This window comes from Macrotis lagotis, chromosome 4 (assembly GCF_037893015.1).
Source record: "Macrotis lagotis isolate mMagLag1 chromosome 4, bilby.v1.9.chrom.fasta, whole genome shotgun sequence".
Lineage (NCBI taxonomy): Eukaryota > Metazoa > Chordata > Mammalia > Peramelemorphia > Peramelidae > Macrotis > Macrotis lagotis.
In genome coordinates, this window is record NC_133661.1 from 720,057 (window position 1) to 745,730 (window position 25,674).

At 49.7% G+C, this 25,674-nt stretch overlaps 2 protein-coding genes across 2 annotated transcripts in view; both read right to left on the reverse strand.

Annotated features, from left to right (window-relative positions):
• Window positions 1–224: 224 nt before the first annotated feature.
• VENTX (VENT homeobox) lies at window positions 225–1,575 on the reverse strand. Its single transcript, XM_074232095.1, has 3 exons — window positions 1,356–1,575; window positions 653–855; window positions 225–575 (listed from the first exon to the last, which is right to left on the reverse strand). Exons 1-3 carry the CDS (start codon window positions 1,573–1,575, stop codon window positions 225–227), a joined length of 774 nt encoding a protein of 257 aa, XP_074088196.1.
• A 13,122-nt stretch (window positions 1,576–14,697) lies between these two features.
• KNDC1 (kinase non-catalytic C-lobe domain containing 1) overlaps window positions 14,698–25,674 on the reverse strand; it is an 82,392-nt gene continuing 71,415 nt past the window's right edge. The window contains exons 27-30 of the mRNA XM_074232110.1: window positions 18,794–18,916; window positions 18,634–18,693; window positions 17,923–18,080; window positions 14,698–17,604 (exon numbers count right to left, since the gene is read on the reverse strand). Coding sequence (XP_074088211.1) covers window positions 17,373–17,604; window positions 17,923–18,080; window positions 18,634–18,693; window positions 18,794–18,916 — 573 coding nt within the window. The 3' untranslated portion in view covers window positions 14,698–17,372. The remainder of the gene's footprint in view (window positions 17,605–17,922; window positions 18,081–18,633; window positions 18,694–18,793; window positions 18,917–25,674) is intronic.

Below are 25,674 nucleotides of genomic sequence, written 5' to 3' on the forward strand. Positions count from 1 at the left end.
AAGACTTGTTAAAAACATAGCTATTTAATAGTTCCCATAAATAATTCTCTGTACAGCATAGACCAATACAATTTTGCAGATATATACATGGACTCCAGGGAGGCCGAAGGCAGATTCGTGAGCACTCTCTCACCAGGTCTTCTCTCGGCCTGTCTTCTGGAGGCGGCGGTCCCTATTCCTCCTTAGTGCCAATGTCCCCCCCGAAATGGGGTGAGTCTCCAGGGTCACATTGTCCTTAGGAAGGAGGCCTGCTCTGGGTAGCGGTTCAGCTGACATGCCAGCATCGAGGGAAGGGCAGCAGGAGGGGCCACTTTGCAGGAGACGGGGGGTAAGGGCAGGAGGGACGGAGGTGGGAAGGCCAGGCCACCGGCCAAAGACTCTTGGATGAGGCCGGGGATCCCGAACTGCGTGGAACTGGGATGCGAGTAGGGCAGGCCTGAAGGCGGGGCCGGTACAGAGCGCAGAAAGAGGGGACCATAGAGCTGGAGGGGGAAGCCCGGAGGGGGGTCGGGAGGCCTCAAGTCCTGCAGCTGGCGCTTCAGCTTCATGCGGCGGTTCTGGAACCAGGTTTTGATCTGCGGGGGTCCAAGGCGTCAAGGTGGGCAGAGCCGGGAGCCCGCACCCCCCGCTCCCGCCCGCGGGGCGCCCCTACCTGCACCTCCGACAGCTGCATCTTGCCGGCCAGTTTGCGCCGCTCCGCAGCGCCCAGGTAGTGGTGGAGCTTGAAGGAGCTCTCCAGCGTGCTGATCTGCTTGGTGGTGAAGGCCGTGCGAAGGCGGCGGGAGCCCCGGCCCGGAGGGTCCGAGCCGGCCCCGGCGAGCTCGGGGGGAGCCTCCTCGCTCCGAGAGCTGGATTCTGGGGAGAGGAGGCGCTCAGGAGCCTACTCCTCCCCGGGACCCGTCGCCACGCCCTCCCTGGGGGCCCTCGCCCGGGCTTAGGCTGCTAGCTGAAGGGAGGGTAGGTCGAGGCGGGCGGGCAGTCTAAGGCTTTTCTGCCTAGCCAAGACCCAAGGACCCGAGGGCTTCCCAAGCAGAAGAGCAGAACGGGTGGGGGGGCGCCTCCTAGGACACCCGCTAAAACTAGACCCTACATGACCCGCCATCTCCTGACTTTTGGAGGAAACAGGGCTTTCCCGGACCCAGTGGATCTCCCAATTAGATGCGCCTGGTGCAGGCTAGGCCGAGCCTACCTCGTCCCTTCGGGTCTCAGAGGAAGGCCCTCCTTTGACTTCTCCCCTCTTCCCCCTCCAACACAAACCACCATTTCCTATTATCTCTCTGGCCTTTCTCTCCATCCCTGTCCCCTGAGGGGCCTTCTCAGATCCTGATCTCCCCTTACCTGGAAAAAGCACTTACTGTGGGTGGCAGAAGGCCCTCCGACAGTGGCGGTGGCTAGCTCGGATGGCCGGAAGCTCGTAGAGGGACCCTCTGACTCCAACCTATCAGGAGACCCCGAAAAATGACCCCCCACGAGGACCCCTTGTGTGGGAGCCTTCTCAGAAGCCCCTTGGCCGAGGTGTGAGGGTTTCTGGCTGCTCTGAGAGAGCCATTCCACAGAGAAAGGGACCTTCTTCATGGGGAAGAAATTGGAAGTCTCGGGGGAAAGTACTTTAGCTCCTAAGGGAGGGGAGCGGGAGAGCCTTAAATAAGCTGGGGACAGGCAGAGGCCCCACCTCCCAATCTGGCTTACATAAACAAACCTCAAAGACTCCGCTAAGTACCACCTAATTGTCCTACAATCCGCCCCACCCCGGGGGGCCCTTCGCACTTCGCCTGGCTCCTAGATGTCTGAGTTTCTTCTCCAAGAGCTTCCATCCCAGGAGCTACATCCTCCTTTTCCCCTGTACACCTCCTCCTCCAGAGGAATCCTTAGTTCTCCCACCCCAGCCCTCACACACCTTAGTCCAAAGAGCATGCCAAGAACATGATTCCTCCAGGTCTCCCTTTCTCAGTGTCCAATGGGTTGGAGGTTTCTGTTGGGCACAGTCAAGAAATAGTCTTCAAAAAATGTGCTAAGGGCCTACTTTGTTCCTGCTAACTCTAGAAGGATTGACTAGTTGCTGAGCCAGCCCAGGAAGTTTCTGTTGCACCATTCTCGTATGGAAATATATTCCATCATTTGGGTAGAGAACACATAGTCTATAAGTAATGCAGGTCTGACTGGTTCACTGATGTGGTTGGGGTTTGAGAGGTTTCCAGTGAGGCCTTAGATTCCAAGCCATATAATAAAGGCATTGGAAAGGCCACTTTTTGGTGTTTCTCTAAAGTTAATATTCATACTTTCCCCAACACTGCGCAAATATAAGCATATTTTGGTTCAGTCCTGTCTAATGGAACATACTGTCAGCCATGGGGCTTTCTTGACAAAGGAGTGGTTTGTCATTTCCTTCTCCAGTGGATTCACACACATACACACACACATACATGTGAAGAATCTAAATCTTCTATCTTCTTTGGTCTTTTCATTAGCTCCCATTTCTCCATTATCATCTCTGATGATTCTAAGATTGAGTTCTCCAGTCCTCTCTGCTAACCTCGAGTTTCTAGATCCAGTTACCTCTCATGGTGTATGTCCTCTAGAAATCCCAAACTGAACTGAGTATCTTCTCTCCAGATCTCACACCTTTCAGATTCCAAACTTCCTTGTTCCTCTAGAGAGGGCGTTACCATCTGTACCTACCTACCTACCTACCATCCCTAACCCATCATTTTCAACTCCACAACAAAGTCTGTTGGGTTTACTTTTGCCATATCTCTCACATATGCTCCTTTCTCTCTACCCTAGTGTAGGCCCTCATCATCTCACACCTGGATGACTGCAACAGCTTTGGTCTAACTCCAGTCCATCCTTCTCTTATCTGTGACTAGTCACAGGCTCCCAATCACCCAGGATCCAATAGAAAATCTTCTGGTTGTCATTTAGTCTTTCATAAGCTGCCCCTCCTACCTAGTCTTTTTTCACATCACCCTCATACACATATGTTGTCATGCCATGGCCTAGCTTCTTCTGGTGGGCCATACTCACCCCCCCCCCAATAACTCTGGCCATTCTCTCAATTTATCTTTGCCTGCAGGGTTCCCTTGTTTCCTTCTAGTCCCAACTAAAATGTCTTCTCTCAGAAGTTGTCCTTCCCCAGAGTATTATGGTCTACTTATTCGATATAGAAGTTGGTGCATGATTGCTTGTTGTCTCCCTCATTAGGTCACAAATTCTTCATGGTCAGGGATTGGTTTTTATCTTTCTTTGCATCCCCAGCTCTTAGCAAAGTGCTTGATGTTTACTGGGTTCTAGGCAAGTATGGATATATAGTGGTTTTATATATAGTGGTAAGTGTGGATGTATAGAAATGTTGGAATCCTGGTCTGTCCCTCCTTCTCTGTGAGCTCCCTTTCATCTGCATCCCAAGTGGATCTCAGCTTCTCCACCGGGACAGTAAGTAAACAAAACAAAGACAATGATACAAAAAAATTGAAAAAGTACTGAGATCTAGTAGAGAGAGTCATGCAATGGGGATTCAGATCCTGGTTTGATCTTTTAATGTCATTAATGGGACAACCTCTCAATGGGTGCCTTAATTGCCTCGTTTGTAGAATGGGAGGATCAGACTGGAGGACCTCAAGGATCCCTTCTAATTCCAGAGCTATGATCCTGTGATTTTGGAAAGTAAGAGTTAAGAAAGGACTAATGAAAAGTGAAGCATCTGCTTCCAGTGGTGTTCTGGATTTACTCCCCCAAGGGCTAATGCACTTTTTGGGTTGTGATTTTGATAACTCAAATAGAAGGGCTGAATGAGATCTCTGGGAGATCTTCCAGGGCTAAAATTCTGGGCTGTTGTGTCAACCTGGGTTCTCAAGCACTGAATTAGGGGGATGTGTGTGTATGTGTGGTTGTGAGTTTAGAATTCCATCTGAGGGCAGGGTCTTATCTCCGGAGAGAGTCCCTGATCTTCTCTAAGAACAGTTGACTTCTGAGACCCTCAGAATTTGCAGGGGACTCATTTCAAATCCAGCAGGTGAGGTTGAGCCTCCTGGGTTGGATCTCAACTTCTCCACCAGGATAGTGAGTAGAAATGAGGGTTAAAAGAGGGGTTGGGGAAGTGGGGTTCTTCAGATGCTGATTGAAGCCTTTGATTCTGGGCAGCTTGAATAAGGATGAGGAGGGCAGATACTCTTGCAGGCCAAGAAATATATTGAGTGTTGATGGTTCTTGCATTGTGGGCACTGTGAAATCATTCCCAGAGCCTGGAGTTTCAATCTGGTAGAAGGCGGGGCAGAAGTCACTCATTTAATAATGGCAGGACCAAACTCTCTCCCCTCCCCCCAGCTGGGGCCTCAGGCTGGTCAGCCTAATCTCAGCCTGGGGTTGCAATTTTGCAAAGCACTTTGCATACATTATCTCATTTGAGATAAAGTGGCTGAATAATTAGCTTATTCTTTGGAGAGGCTTGGGAAGACCCAGTCTGACAATCACTTGCATTTCCACAGCCTTAGAAGATTATACAATACTTTCTTCTCAGTTTGAAGGAAACTGAGGCTCTGATTGGGTGTAAAGGAAGGACTAGCTGAGTCACCCAGCCAGCACACCAATCTTTTATCTCCTTGGTCTAGACACAAACTGAGGTGCTGTGCCTCTGGTCAGTGAAGGGAGCTGAGGGGTGACTGGAAAGAGGCTAGAGCTTTGGGCTGGCCACAAGAAATGTTTATTTATAGGACAGCTCCAGTGGTTTTGAAGGAAGCCGTAAGGCCTTTTTCAGCATTCATTCCTGACAGAGGAGAAGGGATTTAGAAACAGCCTTTCCTTCTCTAGTGGGCACCTGGGCAGGGCCTTCTGAGGTTTGGGAGACCAAAGTTGTTGATTTCCAGAGGAGCCACTTCCCAGGATTCCTGGCCCCAGGGGCCAGAGCCAGAGGATCCTCCTTAGAATCTGGGATGGAAAGGAAGGAGACTATTGTTTACTACCTGACTAATGGGATTGGGCAGCCTAATTGTTTTAGTGGTGGGGGAGGCTAGTTATCATTCCCAAAGGCTGGGGTGGGCAAGAGCTGAAGGACCTCGCAGAACCCTAACCTAGCGAGGAGGCTCTGAGGCTGTCTCCTGGTAGGGAGTGAAAAGACTGGCTCCCTCTATTGAGGGGTAACAATCCTGAGTTCAATGGAGGGAGTGAAGAATGATTCACAAGAAACACCCACCTGTGGTCTATACTGAGGGAATTTTATCAGAGTGAGAAACCCTGCTGTTCCCCCCACCCCACCCCTCCACTTCAGAGGGCAGTCTTAGAGGTGCCAGAAGCCAAGGAGGTGAGACTGGGCTTTGAAACCAGTCTTCACCTCCTCTGAATCTGTCTATCTTATACTGTGCTGACCTAGCTGCCTGCCCCCACTACTCTTGCTTAGGGGGCACGGTGGGCCTGAAGTCATGATGAGTTCAAATCTGACCTCAGACACTTCTTAACTTTTTGACTCCTGTTTGCCTCCATTTTCTCATCTGTAAAATAAGTTGGAGAAGAAAATGGCAGATCTCTCCAGGATCTTTGACAAGAAAATCCTCACAGGGTTGAAAAGAGAGAGAAAAAACATTTAACATAGAACTGGCACATAGTAGGTGCCCTATAAATGTGAACTGTTACTATTTTTACTGGAACGTGGCCTCTCTCAGATTTCCCTGAGACCACAGGTGTACCAAGAAGTCAGTATGGGAGAGATCAGCTGGCAATCCTGCTGGAGGTCAACGAGAGATGTAGATAAAGGCAGGGTAGAGGGAAGTCTGAGGAAGGGGAGATTTAGTCATGTGCACCCCCCTCCAAAGGAGGAGGAATCCAGGAGAAGATGATGGCATTAAAGGGGGAGGCAGATCAAGTGCCCTAACCAGGGTCCAGGGGTGCCCCCACCTCAAGGAGGTCCACTCAGCAGCAAAGGCCCAAATCTCTAGGTTGACTAATCATATCTCCTTCAGACTGTCCTGTCAAAAGCCATCAGGCTTCCCTGGGGTGCTGGCGCCTGCTCTCTGGATGGGCTTCTCCCCCTCACTCCCACCCCCTACACACACCAAATCTCAGGAACAAACAACTTCCTTCCAGCCCCTCCCCTCCTCTGGGAGAAGATCAAAGACTGCTGGGCAGGGTTCTGGTTTTAGCATCCCTAATCCAAAATATAGAGCCACTGAAGAGATGTTGGGGTGGGGGGGTTGGTTTATTTTTTTTCTGTGAACTCTGAGCTGAAGTCAGGCAAAGAGGACTATTTGTAGAGTTTATAGGCTCCTATTTGCCTCCAGTCCTAAGAGCCCTTGCTTTCTCCCCTCTTGTCTCAGGATCTTGTGAACCAGGGAGCCCTGGAATGGGGGGGGGGAAAGAAAATGAGAAGACAAGGGATCATTTCCACTCACTTACTCTCTGTGGGGCATGGGAGAAACCTCTTCATCTTTCTTGGCCTCAGTTTCCCCCTTTGTAAAAGGAGAAGTTTGGATTAGCTGACCTCAGAAATGCCTTCCAACTCTAGGTTCCTGGGATTCCTCAAGGTGAGGAGATGGGGGCTGGGGTGAATGGGATCAAGGGACCATCTGTCCAGTAAGCTCTGGGAAAAGGACACTAAATAGAAAGGCTTGGCAACCCCAGAAAAGTGGAGGTAGGATGTTAGTGTCCTAGAGTCTTGGTACACTGACCCTAAGGGACTCAGGGCCAGCAGTCTTGTTTGGGACGGGGGTGAGGCAAAAGGAACATATCACCTGCTCTCCAGACTTTTCAGTTGAATGGGGAGATAAGCTTGGCAGAGCCATCCCAAACCCAAACTGGCCCCTGATCCTTGGGACCCATGGGCACCAAGGCCTGGACCCAGGAAAGGGGGAGGGGAGGCTAGAAGAGAAAGCCAGAAAACCTGAGCCAAAGTGCTAGTCCAGAGAATGGTTACCAAGGCAATGGAGAAATGCACACTGGGAAGAAGCTGCATGGGAGGGAGGCTGCCCAGGAGCTGAGGGGCTGTCTGATTGACTCTTCCCTTCTCTCCTCTTCTCAGGGTCAGGGCCTATTATCTACTGGGCAGTGCCAACATGACATCATTTTGTGCCATTTGAGGGAGGGATTCATTGTGGGTTGTGAGCCAATGCTTGTTGGAACTGCCTTGCCTTTCCCCATTGAGGGACTGCCTGATTAGCAGCTCTATGATGTCATTGGATGAACTTTGGGCAGGGAGGAAGGAAACCACTGGAATCTTCCAGGGGATAGTGGTTGAACTGGTTCATAGCTGGAGAAGGCATAGGAGAGGCATGCATGAAATGGAGAAGGGGGCTGGATAGAGTAAAGCCTCTTATAGTCACTAAAGAAATTCCCTTGATTTGAGAAAGGGGGTTGCCGGTCCCACTGTAGCTGCCTCATCCATGAAATGGATTAATTTAATCCATTAGTCAGATGGGTGGCTAGGTGGCACAGTGGATAGAGCACCCACCCTGGGGTCAGGAGGACCTGAGTTCAAACCCAGTCTCAGACACTTAATAATTACCTAGCCTTGTGGCCTTGGGCAAGCCACTTAACCCCAATGCCTTGCAAAAAAACCTTAAAAAAAAAGTCAGAGTGAACTATAATAGTTTATAATGGTAAAACAATAGCTTGGTTATTATAATAGTTCATAGAATTATGAGAATCATCATCATCAATCATTCATGAAGTGCCTACTATGTGCCAGACATCCCAGTGAGCAGCCCTGAGTTTTTCTACTGGGGAGAGAAAATGCAGAGTCCAGGATTAAACAAGCTCCTTTGAGAGATGTTCTACTAGAAGGAAGTTCAGCTGATGGAAAGGTTTCTGAGAAACAGGGAGCTCCCCATAGGATGTGGCAGGGTTTGAGATCCTTTGAGAACATCCCATTTGGAATGCCAGTTGATGTGAGACTGAAGTTCAGAGAAAGGGACTGGATGGGAACTGATTATTGAACCCTGGAGAGTTGATGAGAGAGCTTCCTAGAGAGAGGAGGCAGTGGATAGGAAAGAGTTCAAAACCAGCTTCACATTCTTTCTATTTTCTCTATTTCTCTATGCCTCAGTTTCCTCCTATGTGAAATGGGATCATAATAGACCCCACATCCCAGAGTGGTCGTGAGGATCAAATGTGATATTGGTAAAATGGTTTACTATGCTTTTCACACCAGAAGAATACTAGCTATTATTAGAGACTTGTAGGTGGGGCCAGGAGGTGGTCCTTAAGGCTTCTAAAAACCAAGTTTGGAAGGAGGGAGTTGGACTTGGGAGCTAGGCCTGGAGGTTCTAAGGGTTAGGGAACAAAGCCCCTCCCCACTTCCCAAGCTCCCACTACTGTAGGAGCGGTAGGAGCCAGAGCTTTGGGCAGGGGTGGGATGCAACTCCAAAGCAGGAATGCAGGCCTCAGGGCCAGAAAATGGGAAGAACAAAGACTGTAAAAAAGCCATAACACACTTTATCTCCTTTACTTCTCCACCTCCTTAGAAGGTTAAGGATTGCAATTAAAGGCTGCATTTCAGAGGCTTAGAAATGTGTTTTACTATTATGTGATTTAGCAAATGGAAAAGCAACAAAACTGGATCTTATTCAAAGTCCCTCTGCTCCTAGGCAAACAAAGACTAGACTAAAGCCCTGCCCTGGGTTGAGGGCCAGTTCTCTGGAGAGGTCCCCTAGGAAATTCAAGTCAAGCCTCAGCAAAGTGACACCTAGAAGTTTTTGGAGGGAGGAGGGATAATAACTGGGGGTGGGGGGGTGTCGAGGGGCCAGAGGCTGCTCTGAGCAGCCTCTTTCCTTCTCTTTCCTTTATTTGTACAAAATGGGCAATGTTACTCCCAGTAAATAGGTTGGGTTCCTGGGTCTTAAAGCATCTCTTTTGTTGACCTTAGGGCAGCCTGGGGTTTGACTGCCTTAAGGTGAGTGGGCTTGGCTCCCTGGAAATCAGTCAATAAGATTTCTTAAGCACCTACTCTATACTGTGCTAAGAATTTGGGTAACAAAGAAAGACAAAAGACTGTCCTCATTGTAGGCCATTTCCAATTAATGGGAGAGGAAACTAGCCTACAATGCTGGACAAACAGGCCATTGACTGGATAAAGAGGAGATAATCAATGGAAAAAAGGCGCTAGAATTCAAAAGGGTGGGGAAAGGTTTCCTGGAGAAGACGGGCTGGAGGGTCTGACTTGTGGGAGGGGAGGCAAAGTCAACAGATGGATGAGGTTGGGTCTTAAAGAGACTGGGAAGCAAGGAGGGGGCAGGGGATGAAAGGCTGGGATGGGGGAGCTTTGGGTAACTGATTCTGGAGGTGATAACAATGAGTGAAAGTGCAGTCCTAGTGGCTGCTGGAGGCCTGGCACAGGTGGAGTCTGGGAGCCAGGGCTTAATGAGAGTAAGGGGTGGGAGGAGGAGCAAAGAGAGAGAGATTGAAGATAAAAGCAAGTTTGTGCCCTCTGAAACTGTGGGCATGCATTCCAGAGGGTAGAGTGGAAGGGAGAAATGGGGATGAGAAACTGGACAATGGGGGATGGAGAATGGGGTTGGTGTCATCACCTTTAGGGCTTCGTAATTGCTGGGATTAGAAGGGCCAGGGAAGGAGTTTGTGAATTATTAAGTGAGTCCTTAGAATACTGGCATTAATGACCTTGAGGTCACCCTTGGATTTATTCTAGTGGCCTGGTTCAGCTGCCCCAGGATGAGTGGATTTACTAATCTTAGGGGCTGTGGGTTGGTCACCTTAGAGTCAAGGTTCTGGTCAGCTTGGAGTGAAGTTTGGTGATCTTTAAGATTGGATATTTGGTGGGAGGCATGGGGATTGGGCATCTTGATGACCTTAGAGCCCATACGTGGGTTTGATTCTCTTGTGACCTGAGGAATTGGCACTTGGTGTCCTCTGTTCCCACTATGGTGGTTTGAGAATTGTTGGCCTGCATCTTTCCCAGACTCTTTCTTATTTGGCTTCCTTTGAAAAGCACAGGCCTTTCAGAAGCTTGGGGCCCAGCCCCTCTTTAGACTTGACTCTGTGACCTGGGGTTTCTTAAGAGTCAATTTAGTACTCCACTAAAGGTCATTGTTATACCTCCCAGGAGTTCCAAGGTCAAAAGCAAGAGAGAATGAGGGAGGCAGTGCAGGGAAGTTCAAACCAAGGGGACCCTGCTAAGAAGACCTTTAAGGAACAGGAGAGAGAGACAACAGAGAGACAACCCCCAGCCTCATTAGACTGAAGTCACTGAACTGGGGTCCTAGGAAATAGAACTGGAACAGCATATTGGAGTTCCATCACAGAGGACTTCATCATAGACTCATAGACTTGTATGTTGTATGAATATTGCTTTGGCGGCCCTGTCAGTGTCAATGACAGATTGGAAAGGGAAAAGACTGGAGGCAGGAATCCCATTTAGAAAGCTAGAAGAGGCAGTTAGTGGAAGACCTGAATTCAAATTTGACCTCAGATATTTACTATATATGTCACCCTGAGAAAAGTCACATGACTCTGTTTACTTCAGTTTTCTTATTTGTAAGATGGAAGTAACAATAACACCTACTGGCAAAGTTATTGTGAAGGTCCAGTAAGACAATATTTAAAAAAATATTTTTAAATATTTTAAAAATATTTCTATTTTTAAGTGCATCTTCTCCCTCTCCTGGCAACAGGAAGGATAGTGCAATTGTGGGGGCAGAAAGGATTGGACTTTTGTCAGTGGTGAGAGGAGAGCCCTGGGTAGAATCTAATTGAGGATCTAGAACTAGGTTGAGTTGGAGATACTAAGAGGACATCCAACTAGAGTTCTTAGGCAATGTGAAACTGAGATCTGGCCCCAGATCAGTGGTGCACACGAAGATGTGGGACAGTCAGAGGCACAGAACCCATGAGTGGATGAGACCCAGGATCATATCTTGAGGTGGTGGGAGGGAGGGAGGATGAAACCATCTAGCAGAGGTACCAAGGCCAGCAGCCGGCTTGTAGGCTGAGAACCAAGAGGCCTCTGCTCCAGAAGTCAAGAGAGAAGAGAGTGTCTTCAGCAGACATCAAAGCTGAGAAAAGCTCAGGGACAGAAGTTAGAGGGTACTTGATTATTACCTAAACCAGAGTTCTTAGGACTTTCTTTCCATTTCCTATCAACTCTTTTCCTGGTTCTGCTTCCTTCACTCAGCATTGATCCCACCAGACTTTCCAGGTTTTTCTGGGACCCACCCCCTTGGTCTTTGGAGGGATGGGCCGATTCTGCCTAATGTTACGTAGTTTGGATCCCACCAAGTTTACCACTCCATGGGACCTAAAACCCGAGGAGGCCTCATTGCTCAGTCACCACTGGGCACTCCTGCAGATCCCAGATGCTAGGATGCTAGAAGCCCAGTCTTCTGATCTGGAATTCCCCAGGCCAGTCTACAATCCCTTCACTTAAAACAGAAAAGAGTTAAGATAAGAGTAGAGACATGTGGAAGTCCAGCCAGGGAAGGAATCCACCAGCTGCTGTTTCCTTAATGTTTAAAAAACAAATTTATGAATTACCTACTGTGTACCAGGCTTTGGGGTACTCGACTTTCAAGAGATACAAAGCCCCTCCCCTCAAGGGGAGAAAGCAAGCTCCATCTAAGATCCTAGGAGATGCTCCCCAGAGGGAAGGTCCTGGAAAGGAGCCCTGGGGGAAGGCTTCCAGGAGAAAGTGGAATTTTAGTTAGGACTTGCCAGAAGCATGGGAAGGCAGCAGGTGAGGAATCTTCCAGACTTGGGAGACAGTAAATGACCAGAACCAAGAGATGGAGGGACTTGCTCATGGCACAGCCAGGAGGCTGGAAGAAGACTTTGAGTCAGGGGCCAAGGTATAAGAAAACTGGAAAGAGAGGAGAAGGCCGAGATGCCAAGAGCTTTGATGGCCAAGCAGAACTTTTTGTATTTGCTCCTGGAAACCAAAGGGAGCCACTGGAGGTGATTGATTAGGGGATGACATGATCAGATCTGTGCTTTAGAAAGATCACTTTGGTAGCTGATCAGAGGATAAAGACTGAGGCAGACAGGCCACCATTCCTCCCCATTAGCAGTTACTTCAATAATTAAGACTGGAGGTGGTAAAATCTTAGATCTGTGAGAAGTTAGGGTGAAGTTAGGATGGGGGGAGGGGAAGCTTTGGAGAGATGCTTGACCAACCTCAGCAACAACCTGGATCTGGGGGATGAGAGAGAGGAAGAGTCCAGGATGGCTTGTAGATGGTGAGTCTGAGAGTTTGGGAGGAGGCCAGAAGGTCATAGGGAAGGTAGGAGAGGCTGAGGGAAAAGAACCTATTGAATTTAAGATGTTCGAAAGGTTGTTGGAGGTGAGCTTGAAGGTCAGTCTAGAGATTGGAGCAGGAATCATCAACAGAAAGATAATGAAATCCAGGGGGGCGGGTTGAAGCAGTCACTGGGTAGAGGGAGAAGAGCAGAGTGCTTAGGATAGAACCTTGAGGGACAGCTACTGAGAGAGGGAGAGATCTGCTCTATCTCCCCACCCTGAACCTTGCAAGTAAGAAATAGAGGGAGGGTCCTGTGAGATAAGCCCTTTCTTTGTACAACCTTAAATGTAGAGCTAGTCTCTTCATTAGGGATTAGGTTGGGAAGAAGAGGAGAGGAAAGAGAAAGAGACAGATGAAGAGGGAGGAGGAGAGAAAGAGGGAGAGAAGAGGAGAGAAAGGGAAGGAATTGAAGAGAGGAATGGTTTAGACAGAAGCAATGTACTATGGGATTGAAAGATCTTCCCCCTCAAACACAGACCTCGGTACCCTGGGGGTTTGCTACCAGTTAAAAGAATTCCTCTCCCTGTCCTTGGTCTGCAGAGTTCCCTCCAAAACACCACTGCTACCCGTTCCCAAAGCCTCACCTGACCATCAGATCTATTTAGGGACCAAAGAAGTCAGTCTCCCTGTTACAAATGAAGACACTAGGGTATCCAAGGGCAAGTGAGGGAATGTGGAGAGCAGGGGAGACAGCTGAGATTCAAATCCATCCCTCCTGAGGCCTGGGGTCAGAGGGGTCATGATCTGCCAGCAGAGGTATCCAGGAGCCAGAATCACAACATGGAAGTACTCCAGGGTTGATGCTCAAGTTGGTGACTCTCCCCAGGTGAACACAGGTGAGTGACCAGTTCTCTTGATTCTTCTGCTCCTACCTCACACATAGGCTCCAAGCTTGTCCCCATGTTTCTAATTCAAACTATAGGTTCCTCAGCACCTCCTTGATCTAAAACATCCATTCCAATGTCTCATTTCATCTCAGACCATCCCTAAAGCTCCCAAAGTCTTACTTGGCATGATATGGGAGGCTTCCTAGATACTTTTCTACCTTCTCTCTCATTCAGGGGACTGTGCCTTCTCCAAACTTCAAATGCACTCCATTTCTTTTTCTTCAAATTCATCTCCCTTTCTCTTAGCATTACTTATCATAGCTCTTGGCTATGATAGGCTGGAAAGACAGGGCCCAGAAGAATGCACCCTGTTGGCTCCCCTACCCCCACCCCCACCCCCCCACCCCGCTATCTGTCCTCTCCCCCTTCTGGGTCCCTGTTCATCCTCTTCACCTTCTACCCTCAGACTCAGCATTGGCTGGGCTATGGTGATACAAGCTCAGGGGCAGCACCAGGCTCTGATCATGGGCTCCGATCCTTGGTGCTGTAGCTTTGGTCTGACTTTCTGACTTTGAGCCCAATAGAGAGTTGACTTCTAGAATGCTTGCTGACTGGACAGTGGGGATGCAGAATGGGATCTCTGCTCCTCAGACTTCTGTTGGTCATCTCATTGGGCCCAAGAGAGAAACAGAGACATGGGAACTGCTTGAGCATTTCCCAGCACCTCCAAAATATCCAGGGTTGGGCTGGTTCTGAGGTACAATCAGCAGAGGTGGAGAGGGGCCACTTGGTCTAGGCCCTAAGTTTTCAGTAGTGCCCTCCCTTCCCCCTTAGTAGTAGGTGCTGGACAGCCATGGAAGAGACCATGGAGACAAATGAAGAAAGCCCTAGTCAGAAGCAAAGCCTGAATCTGCATAAGGTGGGCAGTTCAGCAGCAGCATCCTGTCCATCACTTCTAATTCTCTCAATCCTTTCCACCACCACCCCCAAGCAGGGGGGACAGTTACTATTTCCACTTTATAAAGACAGACTCAGAAAGGCAGAGATTTGTTCCAACTAACCCAGCTTACCCCTGGCTGGAGGGGCATGAATTAGACTCTGGTCCTCCCTTTCAGGCCAGGAAGGTCTCTGCCTCTTCATTTGGAGGAAAGGGCACAAGACCCCTTGGCCTTTTCTCTCATCCCCGTCATTTCTTCTCTTCTTCCCTGTCAAGCCACTCATCTCAACTGCTGAGCTGTTAGTATTAGAGACCCCAGACCTTGCAGAGTATTGCTGGAACCTGAGGAGACAGACTGGGATTGTGAGGAGACAACTTACAGATGAGGAAACTGAGGACCAGGGAGGGGGAAGTGATTTCTCTTGGGTCACCCAGCTAGGGGGAGTCAGATGACCAGTGTTCTAGCCAGAATCTCACACTGACTTAAAATCTGATCCTTTCCCCACTTCCATCCATCCCAGGAGCCACTTGTATGATTCTCTGTGGAATCTTAGGCCCATAGGGGATGAAGAGGAAGCATCCAAGTCCCAACTTCCCAGAGGCACTTGGCCAACCCTTGCAGACTGCTCTGTGATAAGGAAAGCCCTGGGACCACTGCCTCTGGGCTAGTCCACCCAAGAGCAGAAGAGCCATGTTAGGTACAAATGGTTTTATTTAGAAATCCAGAGCGTGAGGACAGGATGACATGCAGACAGCAGTGCCGGGGTGAACAGAGCCTTTGCTTCCCCGACAAAGGCAATGCCATCACCGAATGGAGAATTTGCACTGCCTGTCCTCTGTGGTCCAGGCTTAGGGGCTGACCCGGGCTAAAGGCCAGTCCTACACAAAACAGATGGCTGGTGGACACGGCTGAGCCAGAAACTAGGAAGGGCCAAGCCTGGGTCCAGGCCATCTTGCTCATCCATCTGATGAAAGGGGAAGCCCCTCTCGGGATATGTGCACACATGCAGGCAAGGACAGTGAGGAAGCCTGAGCATCTGCCATGCCAGTGTAGGCGAAGGAATCTCAGCTGGAGGAGACAGGCTGGGTTGGGGGGAGGACCACAAAGGTGGACTGTGGAGGCCACTAGCTGAGCCGTGTGGACACACAAGGGGACAGACCAACTGACATCCAGAGTTTAAACTGTAAAATCAATGGGGACAGAAAAAGGAAGACACACACACACACACACACATACACACTGGTGTCAGAGAGGCCTGGGGGAGACATACAAGGCCCAAGGCAGAGATACCTTGGACTCTAGGTACTGGGTAGGTCCTAACATCCATCGGTGGCTCATTGGAAATATGCTTGGGCCCAAGTTCATTGTTTCTGGGGGGCTTCCTTGAGGGCCTCTGCCCTGGGGTTAGAGGTGGACAGGACTGTATTTGCACATTGAAGTCTATTTCTGGTTCTTTTCTGTCCTAGGGTCTACAGCTTATGTTGGTAAAGATGTCTTCCTTCTCCTTGGGTGAGGGAAATCTGGGCTAGGGTTTGGTTCATCCTGTCCCCAAAGCAAGCTATGTATGGGCCTGTTACAACCCTAAGACCAATCTCCCAAGATGATAGGATGGCCCACAGGCTCTCTCAATGGCATCCCAATGGTAGACTTGGCATCAGTGTCAGGACTCCTCATGGAACCTGGGAACCCTGAGAGAAGAATCCTTTTGGCCTGTCTCCTTGGGAGAGGTATTACATGGGGAGTAGGTGCTCACTCCAGCAGAGAAGGGACTGGCAGAAGCCCGGGGGGTCTTCAGTTCGGTCTCTGAGGAGGGTGAAAAGCTGGGCTTTGCCGAAGCAGCAGCGAGGCACCAATTGTTGCAGCTGAGATGGTGAGCATGCATTGAGGCCGAAGAGGGCGTTGGACCACCCTGGGAAGTCCCAAGGCCTCGGCTCTGGGGATTCTGGAGGAAGGTATGGAGGTGAAGAAGGGGAGGGGGAACCAGCCAGAGTGTCCCTTGCCAACCCTCCTCTAGTCTGTGTTGGGATGGGAACAGCCACCTGGGCCCAAGCCAAAGAGAGATAGGCCTGGAGGAGCCTCATCCTTTCTTCAAGCTTGGTCTTGGGGATGCCTGGGGCGTGTGTGTGTGTGTGTGTGTGTGTGTGTGTGTGTGTGTGTGTGTGTGGTTCCCAGACCCCTCGCATATACAGCATAGGGCCTCTACCATGGCCAGCTCTCCCTTCCAGAAATGGGTGGCCAAGTACTCCCTGCCCTGTTCACAGTGCCCCACCAGAGGGACTCGCAGCCAGAGATGCCCAAGGAAGCTCCTGCTAATCTCCTTATCCCTCTGCGTGTGGTGGTCCAGACCAATGGGAGGCCACCCCCAGGGCTGAGGTCTAAGGGGGCTGGTCAGGAATGAGGACCTTCTGGGAGCTCTCAGGAACCAGTCTGGTTCAAAGCTAGCTCAAATTTTCATGGTGTGGGATGTAGCAGAGGAAGAGAAGAGGTCTAGATTAAAGTGCCTTCAGGTGGGCTTTGGCACCCATGGCAAGCAGCCAGGGGACCATGTTGCCACAGAGCCTTGAACTCCCCGTGACTGGGCATGAGGATGGGAGGTGGTGAGGAGGAGGCGTCACGGGTCAGTGCTGAGAAAGCAATTTGAATTTCCAGCAGGGGCTTGACCCTGGGGACCCAGGGAGGCCCTGATAATGGGCCAAAGGGGCTCTCTGCCTGGGGTTCTCTAGCTAAGCCTCTTCTGGAAGGGAGCAGGGAGATGTCAAGGGAACTGAGGGAGGGAAGGAGCAGCAGGGAGCCAGGATCATTTTACCCTTTATCCCTATATATGCAGAGTGAGCGGCCACTGGAGAGAAGGGAAAAAACCAGGGTGAGTCAGGGCCAAAAAAAAACATATGGCTGAGATGGTTGTTCAGTGACCCAATCTGGGGTTTTCTTGGCAAAGATCCTGGAGTGGTTGGCCATCTTCTTCTCTAGCTTGTTTTAGCATTGGAGAAACTGAGGCAAACAGGGAGAAGTGACCTGCTCAGGGTCTCACAGGCTCTAGGGCCTGACTCCAGGCATGGCACTGTGCACTAAGGGCTCCCCTAATGACTGGACACCAACCACCACAGAGGCCTGATAAAAACAATGGCGACTGTCCTGGGCATCGTTCCTGGACATTGGGGCTGGACTCTGGCAAAGCAGACCAGGCCCATCCCTCTTCTTTGCTGACTTGGAAGCTTCTCCTAGATGGAGATGGAGGAAGGGCCAGAGAAAGGGGCCAAGCTGGGGGGGGGGGAGGAGGAAAGATGGGCACTCAGGGTCAGTGCCAGAGCTTAGGTGGTTCTCCCTGCCCCCTCCCCAGAAGCCCCTGCTTGGGAAGCCTGCGTGGCACCTCAGCTGCTACTGAAAAGTGGCCTTCATGCGGCGCAATGTGTCCTGAATCTTGCGGGAATGCTTTTCTTCGGGAACTTGGTGGAAGTTGGCGCGGTTGTCCGCAGCCAAGAGGGAGATGTCGGCGCCACTGAAGCGAGCGATCCTTTGCTTGAGGTACGACTGGAGCTTGTGGTCTGCAGCAAAGGGGTAGGGGTTTTCTTGAAAGGCGTGGACCTGGCTCACCACCTTAGCGATGTTCCTTGGAGGAAAAGAAGAGCGCTGGGCCAAGGGCCAAGAAGGAAACTACCTTTGGGCATCCAACCCGGACCCCCATCTCTGCTCTCTAGGGAGGACTTCCTCTATCTTTTGTTCCCCCCACCCCAGTGTCTTCCAGACCCCACCCCTCCCTGCATATACCCCATTCCCTGCCATGCAGCCCAAGATTCCCTCTGCCAACCCCCCCCCAACCTAGTCCAGCCCTCCAGGCATCCACTGTGATTGCCCCCAGCCCCCACTGAGGTCAGACTTCCTCCTCTTCCCTGTGGCCCCCTGGCCCAGCTCTGAGAGCCTCAGACACCTGAGCTTGCTCCACTTGTGTGCCCCATTGGTCATGGTGAAGCCTCCTGTCTCTAGCTGCTGAATGTGCATGGCCAGCAGGTGGGCAGATGGGATGGTGGGCTGTGTGCGAAACCTCCGTCCTTCCATCAAACACACGCTGTCACTCTTGAGGAAAACCTGGAGGTGCATACACAACAGGCACTTAATAAATGCTGCTTCTGGTTTAGCCCTTCTTCTTAAGATCCAGGATTGGTCCCCAGGGCATTGCCCAGGGTGGACGCCTCCTCTTCTCTGTAGATTCTGGGGGTATGAGCAAGGCATTTACACTGGGTCCTGGCCCACACTCTTCTTGGTCTGCCTCTAGAATGCTGGGCCTCCTCATTCCCACTCTTCTGCCCTTTGGCCAGGAATGAGCAACTTGGGGAAGAGGCAGCCACACCAGGCTCTTATGCACGGGGCTGCCCTGGGTGTCCAGGAGGCCCGAGGATACACAGGCAGCAGAGCCCAACAAGCCATGAAGTCTAAAAGAAGTACATCATTTCACTAGGGTGGAGCAGTGGGGACTTGGGCCCAGAGGGCAGACATTTTTGGGGTCCCCCACAATGTTGTGTCACCTCCCTCCCTGAGAACAGCCCCTCTGCTTCCCCTGACTCCCCCAACCCTCTGCACAAACACGTCTAGGTGGTGGGCCTTGCAGGCCTCGCCCAAGCCCTAAGGACATGGTCAGTACCTCCACAGCCTTCAGTTCCTCCATGATTTCTGCAATCTTGGCTGGGAGGATTTTCCAGGCCTTTAAGAGCCACAAAAAGAAACCTCATTAGCTTGGTTCAAGAGACTGAGCCAACCAGCTGAGGAGCCCTCCCACCAGTACCCAGGCATTCCTCACGCACCGGCAGCTGCCTCACCAGGAGGTGCTCCAGGCCCCCCAGGATCTGCATGGCTGTGGAAAAATTTCTTTGCTCATAGGAGGCCTTGGCGACCAGCAGAAACTTGGAAAGGAGATTCACCTGCAACTGAGACAGGAAAGGACTTGAGCATCCCTGGGGGGGGGGTCAGTACCCCAGATCTGGGGCACTGACTGCTTCCCCCTTCTTCTTCTAGCTGCAGGCCAGGCATGGAGTGGGGACCCTTTGAGGACCCCCATCATCCCAGGGCAGGGACAGTTAGCCAATCCTAGGAGCTATCAGCATGGTTGGCTGGCAGGGCACCCAGGAACCAGGGTCATAACTAACCCTTCTCTAGAAGTCTCAGGGTGACAAAGCACTATGTGGACTTGTCTCCTTCAGAGGATCCTGGGAGGCTGGGGCTATTATTATTCCCATTTTACAGGGGGCTGAGCGCTACTCTTTGACTTTTTGGGTCACAAAGGCAGGAAGTAGCAGAGCTAAATTGGGGCTCCCTAACTCCAAGTTGGTATGAATGGTCCAGTGGTGAATCCCCACCCTTTGTCCTCCACTTTAGGCAAGGGCAGCAGTGGAGGTCCCAGCTCTTTTGTTTTCCAAGGACCAATTAGTGATTACCTGAGTAAACAAAGAGTCATTAGTCCAGAGTCATTGTCCTTCAAGGAAAGGCCCCAGTCATTAGCAGGCCTATTGTACATTTTCTTTCTTCCAGCACCGACTATCTCCAACTATCTCTCTGGGTCAAGCCTTCCCTTCTCTCAAAAGGCTCCTCACCTGCCCCTCCCCTCCTAGTAGTGACCCCACCCTGGTCTCCTTTCTGCCTCTTCCTTTTTAGAGGATTGGCTCTTCTAAGTCATATCTCTAGATCTTTCCCAGTATGGTACAAAGGGCAGATAAGGAGTCTAAGAAGTCTTGGTTTCAAATTTGCCCCAGTTTTCTCCTTGTCATTCCATAGTATCTTGATGAAATGAGAGAAAGACCAAAATCTCTAAGGCCAAGGTCTCCCTCTGTATGGAATCCAACTCCAGAAGTCCGGTTTCCAAAGAAGGTTCTGGAAGAGACTGTGAGAAGGGTGGCTCTGCACAACACACCCCTCATTTTAATCAACAGAATGTGATTCATCACATTGTGATGCATGTCATTCATCATTCACTGGATGTCATGGTCTTCCATTACAAAGGACCTCAATCAATCATTCAAATGAGGGACTTGCAGGCCTTGACAGCTAGCTAGATGGCCAGTCAGGAAGACTTGGGTAGCAATCTGACCTCAGACACTTATGGTATGATCCTGGTCAAGTCACTTCATCCTGTTTGCCTCAGTTTCCTCATCTGTAAAAGGTGTCATAGAAGGAAATGGCAAACTACTCTAGTATTTTTGTCAAGAAAGCCCCAAATGAGATCACCAAGACAATGGACATGACCGAACCCAGCAAAATCTCAGTGACCTTGAAGGTGAATCTCCCTTGAGATTCCTCTTCCTCTCTCTCTCCCTCTTTCTCTCTCTCTGTCTCTGTCTCTCTCTCCCCGTAGGTGAGTGTCCTCATCTACTGGGACCTTTCCTGCTACTCCCTCCAGCCCACAGGTTGCTGCTGCTGCTACTGCTGCTGCTGGCCAGCCACCTCTCCTTTCCTCTGACCCCCTCCCTGGGTTTGTGCCCTCCAATCTTCCAAAAGGATCTTCCAACATCCCTTCAACCATGAGAATCTTCAGGGGATGGTGAGTGTATCTATGGATAGAACCTGACCTGTATCCCAATTGCACTTTGTCTTAAATTGACTTACTCAATAATCATCTATTAAGCATCCACTGTGTGCCAGACCCTGTGTGAACCCTAGGGATAAAGAAGGTCCCTGCCCTCAAGGAGCTCCAGTCTAATGGGAAGACACCATTCAAACTACTGGGTGCCAATAAACTATAGACAGGCTAAACTGAAGAAAATCCATGTAGAAAAAGAGCTAGAATCAAGGGAGCTTGGGAAAGGCATCTTAGTAAAGGAAAAAAATGTCCCAAGTTGGGAGGAAGAAGATCTTGGGGAAGAACCCAGATAGCACTGGAAAGGGAAGAGGGGGTAGGTTTAGAAGGGCATGGATGGCTGAAGCCAGAATTCTGTGCTTGCTCCTGGTGGTACTGGAGATTATTGAGAGAGAGAGAGAGAGAGAGAGAGAGAGAGAGAGAGAGAGAGAGTGTCTGTGCATGTCTGTATGGAGGAGGCTACTCAGTTCTGTGGGTTAGCCATCCCTCCCAGCTCCTTGTCATTAATAAAGGTAATCAATAGCACTGGATCTCACATAGGTCTCAACGGTCCTCCACTGGAGACTGGTCAAACTGACCTCAATCCCTTAACCACTATTCTTCCATTTCAGCCATTGAACTGGTTCCAAATCTAATCAAGTACAGAAGGACCCAGCCTACAGCCTCCAAGGTCAATTCCACAGTTCAGAATGTCAGAAACTTAATCCTCATTACTTGTACTTTTTCTTGGATGCTTTCCCTAGTACCTTCCAAGAAAATAAAAGCAACCTGAGTGGGAAGACCCTGGGGCCTGCACACAGTAGTTCACTATCAGCTCTCACTCTAGGAGACTAGGCCAGCTCTCTCAAGGGGGACCAGCATCCTCTGACACTGTTGCCCACCCCTCTCCGCTAGAATTCTCACCCTGTGCATCTTTCTGAACTCTCATCCTCCTTGCCCTGGGCTAAACAGACCCTCACTCCCCCTTGCTGGGGCCTCCTCTTGATGAGCTCTTCTCCCTGGGATCCCATAAACTCCCTTTCCGTGCAGATAGACGATCTATGAAATCAGCTTCGAGTTCTCTCTAGTCCCACTCACAACTCCCCTCCCCAGGAGGACATTACATTTCCAGACATCTCCATCCCTCTAAAGGGCAGGAGTAGCCTTCTCTGGTTCACAGTTTGAAGAAGAAAGTTACCTTTATTTCCCTTTAGATCCCTAGCTGGTGGGGTCCGATCTGCCCTCTAGGCTGCCCTACCTGGAGTCAGGTTTCTATCTGAATTAGCTGCTAACTTTCAGCCTCAGTTTCTTCATGTGCAAAATGGAGATGATTATAACCCCTTCCTCCAAGAGTTGCTGTTGGCCTAGGTCATCCTAATTATTATCTCTAGTGATTCCAATCTTTCTCATCACTCACCAGCCATCATCCTAGTTCAGGTCACCTCTGGCTTGGATTGTTCTGACTCACCTTTTTTTTTTTTGGTTTTTTCTTTTTGCAAGGCAATGGGGTTAAGTGACTTGCCCAAAGTCTGTGCCACCTAGCCGCCCCCTCTAACTCACTTTTTTATTTTTAGGTTTTTTGCAAGGCAAATGGGGTTAAGTGGCTTGCCCAAGGCCACAAAGCTATGTAATTATTAAGTGTTTGAGACCAGATTTGAACCCAGGTACTCCTGACTCCAAGGCTGGTGCTTTATCCACTGCGCCACCTAGCCACCCCCTAACTCACTTTTAATGGTATTTCCAGATTTCCAATCTCTCTCATGAGCTCAAGAATCTTGAAGGCTCTCTTTGGTAGAAAATGAAAAGTGCTTCTCTCGGCACTGACAAAAGCTCTTCTACCCTGGCTACAGGTAACCATTCTGGTCAGTCTGACTGGTCAGGAAGGCCCTCTTGGTGTGCTTCAACTCCTTTCAATAAGCTTCACTTCTTTTCCACTCTTCGTGGTCTTTATGTGACACCTTCTTCCCCTTGGGGTAGCACTTACTACTTCAGCGACCTAGAGCAGCTGTCTTCTTAAACAGGACTCAGGAGCCCCCACTGCTGTGCCTTCCCTAATGGCCAGCAGCTGCCAATCTTTGGCATAGCAGGGTGTTTAAATGTCCTTCATTTTTGAAGAGGACTAAGGACATCAAAAGGGATTTCTTGACTTGGGCATACATCCAATTTAGCTGAGGCAGAGTGTCTGAAACTGTCGGCCTCACCTTCTCTTCCAGAAACATGGAAATCCAGGGGCAGGACAAAAACCAAGATGACTGGTGCCAGCCCGGGATGGAAGGATGGAGTGGATGACCTTGGTGTCAATAAGAACAAATCGTTGTCTTGTGCCTATTTACATGTTTGAGACAGACATCCCACTAACTCACCTAGAGGTTTGAGGCCTGCTGTTTTCCCTCAACCTGGATTAGGCCATCTGAGTTCCCCAGGGGGTGGTCGCAGTTCATGCTGCAGCTCTTGGAGTCACAGGGGAGAGGTGGGGGACAGGTGAACACCAAAGGTGGATGAGCAGTCCTCATATCAGAGGTGCTAGTCTTCCTGAAGAGCCTGTACTATATTCTGAAGACCCTACCTAACCACTATGGTAGGGAGCATAATTATGAAGCTCTTCTCTCAACACCAAGGTTACTGTCTCTCAGAAATACCCCTAGATTCCAGGAGGCAGGAAGAAAGGGAGATGGTATTCAAAAGGAAGTGTCCAGATGACAGACCATGTGGGTCTCCATTTCTTTTCTCTCTTCAGCGGGTTCTCAGGAAGTTCTGGCCCTGGCATCTCAGGTAAGGGCTTCCTCCTTGGGTATGTGGTATCTCAGGAAGAAGGGCCAGGCTGCTCCTGGGCTGTGGGACTCGACTTTCTTCTGGCTTTGTGTGGACTTTCTTCAGGTGGAGGTAGCGAGTGGCTTTACAGCTCCTTTAATAAATCCTAGCTTGGGATCTGTTTAGAATCCTCTCTTTCTTCCAGGAACCAGCTCAGAAGTCTTGTCTCAGTCAGGAGATATGATGCTCCACTCCGTTTTTGTTTTTTAAACAAGTCAATAGGGTTAAATGACTTGTCCAAGGTCACACATAGCTAGGTAATTATTAAGTGTCTGAGGCTGTATTTGAACTCAGGTCCTCCTGACTCCAGGGCTAGTGCTCTATCCACTGTGCCACCTAGCTGTCCCTATGATGCTCTTGCTCTGGAAGATTCCAGGTGGAGGCCAGAGATCTGTATTCAAATCCTACATTAGACATTCAGCTACACAACCTAGGATGATGATGATGATGATGATGTTTGTCTTTCATTCTTGAAGAAGACCATGATATCAGGGAGATGATACCATGACAATCAAGTGAATTCCATCTGAGTGAAGGGGTGCTGTATTAAGTCACCAGCCTAATCAGGATGCCTGGAGATGGTCCTGGATGTGAGACAATCAGGATTTAGTGACTTGTCTAAGGTGATACAGTTAGTAAGGGTCAAGTGACTGAGACTGGATTTGAATTCAGGTCTTCCTGATTCCAAGGCTGGTATTCTATTCACGGTGCCACCTAGCTAACCTCTAAGACTCAGCACATGTCACTTAACCTCCTAACCTATCTCAGTTTCCTCACCCATAAAATATAACTCAGGGTAATGGTGAGAAAAAAATGAGATATTTTAAAAGTGCTTTTTCAAATCTTTTCTTTTTAGTGAAATCACCTTTATTAATTATCAGATTTTCTGGAAAACTTGCTGCAGCGTTTTCATAGATAGGCATTGGCCAAAATTTTAATGTTATGGGGATAGCTAGCTTCTTTCAAATCTTAAAATATCATGTAAATGATTTTGTTGTTCAATCCTTTCAGTCATGACCAACTCTTGCTGAGTCATCTGGTGTTTCCTTGGCAAAGATGCTGATGTGGTTGGCCATTTCCTTCTCTAGCTCATTTTGCTCCTGCCATCCCCCGGACCACCCTCTGAACTTAGCCCCTGATAGGGACAACCCAGGACCCTGCACTCAAGCATCTTGGGAATAACCAGGCTTGCAGCCCAGGACCCTCAGCCTTATCCCCACTCTGTAAATAGCTCTTTGCTTAGTTAATGGCTGTGTCTTCTGGACCTAGGAGGCGGTCTCATCTTTGCCTTGGCCACTCATTTACATAAGATTTCAAAGGAGGTAAAAGGGAGGTAAAAATGACTGACCTGAAATGAATTTCCTTAAGACACAAGGTTGGCTTGAGGCAGAAGAAGAGGAGGAGGGGAGTGAAGGAAGTAAAGGAGATGAGGGAACCTCTATTTATTAAGCCAGATCCTGTGCCAAGCACTTTCCAATTATTTTCTCATGTATTAATGGGAGAGAAGGGGCTTTGGAGCCTGTGATAGTAATGAGTAACAATAACTATCATTTACAGAATTGGCAACTAGCTGGTACAGATCTTAAAGCACCAGGCTTGAAATCAGGAAGACCTGAGTTCAAATCCAGCTAGAGACACTAGCTGAGGGACCTTAGGCAAATCACTTCACTCTGCTTATCTCAGCTCCTGTATCCATAAAATGAACTGGAGAAGGAAATGGCAAACCATTCCAATATCTCTGCCAAGAAAATCCCAAATAGGATCATCAAGAATTGAACAAAGCTCTCCCCAAGGCTCTTGGGCTTTCTCTATAAAGCCTGAAGGGAACTGGTGGTCTTTGGGGGGGGCAGTATGCCCACTGGCTCTTCTCTCTCTTCCTCAGAGTCTCTACTTATCGGGCATAAAAGCATCAAGTGGAGAGACAGACATTGTCAAAGATTGTCCTCATCAGCCTGAAAGGAGAGCCCGGCAGAGCAGCAGTCACAGACAGTAGCTGGGGGAGATCCTGATGCCAGACTAGAATCTAGAGCCGTTCTAGAGAGCACTGCTGCCCCCTCAGCTCAAACTAAGAATGAAACAGGAGCCTGGGCTTCGGGTGAAGGGAGGGCCAAGGTGGACCTTACTGATGAAGGACACATGGCCCTCTAGTGGATCTAGGCATTCCAAACTCCTAAACATGTTCTTGAGGCCAGAAATACAAGGGAACAGCCGTGCCAACAGAATAAACAGCCCAGATGGTTCCATTAGGTAGAAGAACTATGATCCCTGGTGGGGCACCCTCTTTCCCCCCATCCTCCAGTTTGTGGGAGGTACCTCCTTGGGGGT

Coding starts and splice junctions, on each gene's coding strand:
- VENTX (XM_074232095.1), bottom strand. CDS start 1,575: ATGAAGAAGGTCCCTTTCTCTGTGGAATGGCTCTCTCAGAGCAGCCAG. Junction 856..1,355: donor AGGGCCTTCTGCCACCCACA/GTAAGTGCTTTT, acceptor TCCTCTCCCCAG/AATCCAGCTCTCGGAGCGAG. Junction 576..652: donor TGCAGCTGTCGGAGGTGCAG/GTAGGGGCGCCC, acceptor GGACCCCCGCAG/ATCAAAACCTGGTTCCAGAA.